Genomic DNA, 6,653 nt, shown 5'->3' with positions numbered 1-6,653 from the left:
GAGAAGTGTGTCTGCCAGCCCAGCTCCAAGACGGTTATGTGTGCTCAGTCTCAATGCCAGGATGGAAAAGTGTGTAAGCTTCTGAACGGAGTCCTCGGCTGTCACGCGGATGGGCCCGGAGTGTGCATAGCCAAAGGAGATCCTCATTATACCACCTTTGACGGGCGTCATTTTGATGTGTATGGCAACTGTACTTATCTACTCACTTCTCACTGTCCCACCTGGGGGGACCTGGAAGACTTCACCGTGGAGGTCCAGAACCACATAGAGGATGCTACAAATGTTTCCTTTCGGCATGTTAAAATGGCAGTCTTTGGTTACTCCATTGAGATGTCAAATGAACAGAGGAACAGAGTTATGGTACGTTCAGTTATTTGTCCACAGTACATCTAGAGTAGACAAACCATATTCTCCACTTGCAGTATTAACACTACTCTGCTTGTTTCAGGTAAATGGTCTGCTACTGCGTCTTCCATCTGTTTTGAGCCAGGGCAAAGTAAAGCTCTACATGGCTGGACTCTCAAAGTGTATAGAGACTGACTTTGGCCTTGTGGTAACACACAGCTCTGATGTCCTGACTGTTCGAATGCCAAGGACCTACTCTGGTAATCTCTGTGGCCTGTGTGGGGACTTTAATGGCAATCCAGAAGATGATGTGATGCCCGACGACGAATCCGATATGTCTCAGGCCGTGAGACACTGGAAAACCAGCAGCATACATGAATGCGTGGATGTGCCTATGAACAACTCGGGTTGTAATTCACACGATCGGACTCTTTATGAGGGGAAAGATTTCTGTGCAAGGTTACTGGATACAGAAGGAGCGTTCCAGAGCTGCCATGAAATGGTCGATCCACAAGATTTTTATGATAACTGTGTTCATGACCTCTGCTTTAGTAACCAGGCCACCCTGTGTCAGATTCTGTCCAGCTATGTTGCTGTATGTCAAGAAATGGGAGCTATAGTGGATGAATGGAGAAATTTAAACTTTTGCAGTGAGTAACCATGGTTAAATCATTATTTTTGCATATGTACAGAATAGGACTATTGTGAATTTAATTGATTTCTCTCTCTCCTCAGATCACTCCTGCCCTCCTAACAGTGAATACCACCTGTGCTCCACTCACATGTCTGACTGTGTGGCAAACCCAAGTCCTCCAGCAGTGAAATGCAAAGAGGGATGTTTCTGCAAACCTGGGTTCTTCCACAGTGGTGGGAAATGTCTACGAAACTCTGAGTGTGGCTGCATTCACAATGATGTTTACTATGAAATCCATGATAACTTCTACCCCGATGAGCACTGTAAGCTGCACTGTGTCTGTGTGGGCCACAACACAGTGCAATGTACCAACCACACATGTCCAAAAGGAACAACATGTGCCACCCAAGATGGCCACAGGGCATGTCATGCACCACAACCCGTTAAATGTGCAGTCATGGGCGGCAGGCACTTCACGAACTATGATGGACGTAGGTTTGACTTTAATATGGGAAGCTGCCGTTATGTTCTATCCCGGGTTTGTGACGAGGAAGAGTCTGAGCCCACTGTTATTATCCAGCAAGGACAGCTGCACCTCAGGGTCCGTGGAGTGAACATATCTTTGGAGATGGAGCATTTGGGAAAAGTAAAGGTAAGCAGCTGCACATTTAGAAACTCACTGTTTATGTGCCTCGATAGTTACTCTAACATTTAAATTTTCCAGATTGATGGTGTTTTGAGGAGGCTTCCTGTCCAGCTGGATCATGCAGCAATACTGTTTTCTGGCTCGCTTACTCGTGTTGTTGTAGACACAGGGACTGTTGTCACTTATGGAGGGCCTAATCTGGTACAAATAGTGATTCCTGCCTCCCATAGCAAAATGTGTGGCTTGTGTGGAAACATCAGTGCCATTACTACTGACAAACAGAGCCTGAATTCCAGCCTTGCAAGTGATGCTTTTATCTTTGCATCTTTGTCACTTTCACCTCCTGGAACAAACTGCTCTGAAAAATGCGATTCCTGTTCAGAGTGCAACTCTACCATGGAAGCTTCATTTGCATCTGATAACCTCTGTGGCCTGCTGCTCGCTCCTGCAGGATCATTTGGTGAATGCCACTCCACTGTGGACCCAAAGCCCTTCTTTCACAACTGTGTGAATGACTTGTGTTTGTCTAATGGGAATGAAGAATTGTTTTGCAGCAGTTTGAGAGCGTACACTTTTGCATGCCAGGAGGCAGGAGCGAAGGTCAAACCATGGAGGGGTGAGAAGTGCAGTGAGTATCATTAATCTCTCTCTCTCTCGTGAGTGCGCATGTCTTGTTTCATCAGTCTGTCATGGTGTGCCAGTACATGTAAATCATACAGGTCTGCACACACTTCTCTTGTACTTTAAGAACTCTGGCAAGCTCTGTACAGTGCTGTTGCCAGATTGATGTAAGACTAGCTGGACTCTGTACAGTATATGAACACCTTTTCTCCCCTCCCCGCAGCACTCTCATGCCCCGAAAACACTCACTATAATATATGTGTCAGTGCGTGCCCTGAGTCCTGTGGCATTTTATCCGATATCCCCTGCCCATGGGCCTGTTATGAGGGATGTCAATGCAAGTCTGGATACATGCAGAGTGGGAATGGCTGCGTCAAAGCTGAGGAATGTGGTTGCTTCTACAGTGGGCACTATTACAAGGTGAGTAGCTACACATTATTTAGCAAATATCAGCTATACACTTTCCCTTTGTCTCTGCAATGCATTTATGATTCTTCTTAATCCAGTGAAACTGTATACGTAAAATCTAAGATCTTAAGATTTGCAGAGATTTGTTTGACTCTGATTAACCTATTGGTTCACTGAATCACTGAGGTGTGTTGTGACACACCAACATGTGATCCCACTGCACTGGCAGTTGAACATGTTGCCACAGTTGAAGCTAAACAAGTGACGTGCCCTGGTTATTCCATGCACTGTTAATAACATGACTCATTAATGTCTTAGTCAATGGTACATATGCCTCACCTGTGTGTGGCATGACTAATCACATAATCCTAGGCCTTTGTGTTTTCCTGGCTTGTTTGTTTGCACTGTGTTTAAGAGAACAGTTGGGTAACGCACACCAACAGTGACTCACTGTTCTCTGTAGATTGGGGAGATATCGTGGGCTGAGGGATGCTCAGAGCGGTGTAACTGCTCCGCCGCTGCCACCATGTGCTGCGAGCCAGCCTCTTGCCCCGAGGGAGAGAGCTGCACCCTTAACAATACCTGGGGCTGTGCAAGGAAAGGTAGGCCCAGCTGGTTCTGCTGGGTTGGGTGACATTTCCTCACAGGCTGACTGTTGTTCATTCAGCTGCACCGTGCAACACTCATTTGTCTTGCATTTTCAAATTTTAATATGTAACTGTTTTTCTGCTGGGGCTGTTTTGCAACCTCATACATAGCGCACAGGTGGGTTTTTTTTGTTTTGTTTTTTTCTGTGTCCTGTCATTTTACCTAAAATGAGGTTAAACCGTCACCCTTTTGAATAGTCCATTATGTACAAAAATCTCGTCCCTGCCTGGGGGCTCCAGCATGATTGCAGTGCTTGTCAATCATAAGTAATAATGCACCTCTTATTTTACTCACAAAAGCCTGTGACTGAAATTTAAATGTGATTTGTTGCAAATGACTTAATGTGCATTTACATTTGATGCCATGCAAATGAGTCTGTTTTTGTTTTTTTTTGTTGTTTTTTTTACTTCTGTGACTAAAGATTATTTGGTTTTATTCTAAAAACTACTTTAGAGCTTTATTCACTTATGTTGTAACAGTTGTTTCATAGGCTGATCTGGTCTGCAGATTTCTACAGCTGCATGTGTCTGCATGAATCTGATAATTTGCCACTTTGTTTTCAGGTGATAATGATTCTAAAATCTGTGAAGATGGCAAGACTTGTGGTGTTCAAAGCCAACCTCTGCAAACCCAGTGTTGGGTACTGGGAGGTGCCCATTTCTACACTTTTGATGGGAAGGTGTTTGAATTCCTAGGAAACTGTACCTACACTCTGGCCCAACTATTGAATGACACCAGTGAGAATTTGACATTTTGGGTAGGGGTACAGAAAGACAGGACCCCCGACGAGGCTTCCTCTCTCAAAGCTATCCATGTCAAAATGGCTCAAGACAATATTACCATCTACAGAGGGGAAAAAGGCCATGCTTGGGTAAGTTTGAGTTAGGAAATACAATAGTCACATCACCATTCTAGCCTCACTGTCAGTTTGTAGTTTAACTTTTTTATTATTTGAGATGCCAGTCATCCATTATTGATCATTTCTTCAATATATCCTTTTAAATATTAAGTTGCTTGTGGTTTTTCACAATGTAGATGCACTGACACTACAAGGGTTGAAGGAACAGTTCACCCTCAAATCAAAAATACATATTATTCCTCTTACCTGTAGTGCTATTTATCAACCTAGATTGTCTTGATGCAAGTTGATGAATGCTTGAGATATTGGCTGTAGAGATGTCTGCCTTCTCTCAAATATAATGGAAGTAGATGGCACTCAGCTTGTGGTGTCAGAAGAAAGAAAATGGTTCCTACATGAAACTGCTCACAACAAGGTCTATGGATTATGTTGAGTTACAGGGTCATGATTTCTGGAAAGAGATATTACTGTTGAGTTTGAGCACCACAAGCAGATTGCAATCTAATTCCATTATATTTGAGCGAAGGCAGACATCTATGGCTGATATCTCCAATATTCAGCAACTCACACCAAAACAATCTGGATTAATAAATACCACTACAGGTAAGAGGAAAATATGCTTTCTGATTTGGAGGTGAACTGTCCCTTAAGATTTCATCACAAAATTGCATCCTGGGATAACATATATACAAAATGTTTTTGCTTTCTCCACAGATAAATGGCGAGAAAAGGCTACTACCCGTGACTCTGCAGTTTGCACGCGTGAAGATTTATCAGAGTGGCATGTTTGTTGTTGTAGATACTCACCTGGGAATCCAAATTAAGTATGACTGCTCTCATATTGCCACTATCCTCCTCTCCAATACAACAGCAGTCCATGGCATGTGTGGGAATAATAACGGCATTAAAGATGATGACCTCAAGACCCCACAGGGGGAAGCTGTTGATGCTACCACCTTTGGCTGGAGCTGGAGAGTTGCTGATCAGGAAGCTCGGTGCACAGCAGATTGTGGAGATGCCTGCCCACGCTGCTCTGCTGAGCAGCTACTGGAGAAGGATGTCGCCAGTCAATGGATCTCTATGCACGAGAACATCTGGTCACCACAAAATCCATTCTACGTGTGCCGGGAAGTTGTTAATTACACTAAAATCTCAGCAGGTGTCAGCATGTTTGACCTGTGCTCTAGTAATGACACTCAGGAGGTCCTCTGCCCCATCTTGGAGGCCTACGCTGCCGCCTGCCAAAATGCCCAGATCCACATCAGAGAGTGGAGGAACAGCACCTTCTGCCGTGAGCAAATTTGTCTTATGAAAGTAAATTTTTGCAATTGAAAATGCTTCTTGCAAACCAACACATGATTAGCTGGTTACAGTTAACCTAACTACCTGCTAGCCTGCCAACTCTCAACATCCCCCCTGACCCAGACACCTCACTGTCCACACCCAGACCTATAACTGATTAATAATAAAAATTAATTTTGACAGAACTTTCCTATTTTAGAGCAACATTTGTAGCACTGGTTTAGCAGACCATGAAACTCAGACATTGCATACACTAAATTGTCTCATGTGATAAAGCAATTTCACAATGTACAATTTAACAAGAGAAAAGACAGCAAAAATGGCTTTTAATAAAAAATGGACAGGCTGTTAAATGTTCATATTTCCCACAGGCAGTTGAAAACTCATCTGTCTTTTAAAGGTCACCCACTGGTTACAGGTGTCTTGATTCTTTGAGCGTGTAGTTTTCCCTCCACATTGTTGATCATTCTCCTTCTCTCCTATCAGCCGTTTCCTGCCAACTGAACAGCCATTATAAGTCCTGTGGCTCAGCCTGCCCTCCCACCTGCGAGGACCCATCCGGTTCAAGACCGTGCACCCTGGCTTGCGTGGAGACCTGCCAGTGTGACCCAGGGTTCGTCATGGACGGTGACACCTGTGTGCCCTTATCCCAGTGTGGCTGCACTTACAACGGCTACCGTTACCATGGCAACCAGACCTTCTGGGCAGACGATGGATGCACCAAACAGTGTGTTTGTGACCCCAGCACCAACCAGACGCAGTGCCGTTTGGATTCCTGCGACCCCGACAAATTCTGCGGCCTTCAAAACGGAGTCAGAAGCTGTGTGCCACACCCCCAGCAGACATGCATGTACACCGGTCATCACGTAATCACCTTCGATCAGCATGACTATGATTTGCACGGCACCTGTCGGTACCAGTTACTGGGCATGTGTGGACAGGTACGAGGCCTCGATCCCATTCAGGTTTACGTACAGACGGATGGACACTTGGCCTCAGCGCTTCATGTCCTGGTCAATATAAGTGGTGTGCTTGTGGAGCTAAACAGCAAAAACAGTGAGAGCATAGAGGTAAGTGCAAGTATCCTCTTGTTGTTGTGTTTGTTTTTTAATGTGACACTGCATAATTTTTTCTGACACTCTAATAGGTTGTAAATAAATCATCTAATAATTTAACCAGACTTCACAGAG

General features: G+C 44.4%; 1 protein-coding gene across 1 annotated transcript in view; it reads left to right on the top strand.

The window, feature by feature from the left end:
- The first annotated feature begins 239 nt into the window (after positions 1 to 239).
- Positions 240 to 6,653, top strand: part of fcgbp (Fc gamma binding protein) — a 34,653-nt gene continuing 28,239 nt past the window's right edge. Inside the window, exons 1-9 of the mRNA XM_078171223.1 lie at positions 240 to 360; positions 449 to 995; positions 1,081 to 1,631; positions 1,704 to 2,253; positions 2,470 to 2,666; positions 3,118 to 3,256; positions 3,866 to 4,173; positions 4,876 to 5,452; positions 5,950 to 6,533. Coding sequence (XP_078027349.1) covers positions 304 to 360; positions 449 to 995; positions 1,081 to 1,631; positions 1,704 to 2,253; positions 2,470 to 2,666; positions 3,118 to 3,256; positions 3,866 to 4,173; positions 4,876 to 5,452; positions 5,950 to 6,533 — 3,510 coding nt within the window. The 5' untranslated portion in view covers positions 240 to 303. The remainder of the gene's footprint in view (positions 361 to 448; positions 996 to 1,080; positions 1,632 to 1,703; positions 2,254 to 2,469; positions 2,667 to 3,117; positions 3,257 to 3,865; positions 4,174 to 4,875; positions 5,453 to 5,949; positions 6,534 to 6,653) is intronic.

The sequence above is a fragment of the Epinephelus lanceolatus genome, chromosome 10 (genome assembly GCF_041903045.1).
Source record: "Epinephelus lanceolatus isolate andai-2023 chromosome 10, ASM4190304v1, whole genome shotgun sequence".
Classification (NCBI taxonomy): domain Eukaryota; kingdom Metazoa; phylum Chordata; class Actinopteri; order Perciformes; family Serranidae; genus Epinephelus; species Epinephelus lanceolatus.
Note: the sequence above shows the minus strand (reverse complement) of the source record. Positions and strands in the feature narration are given on the sequence as shown.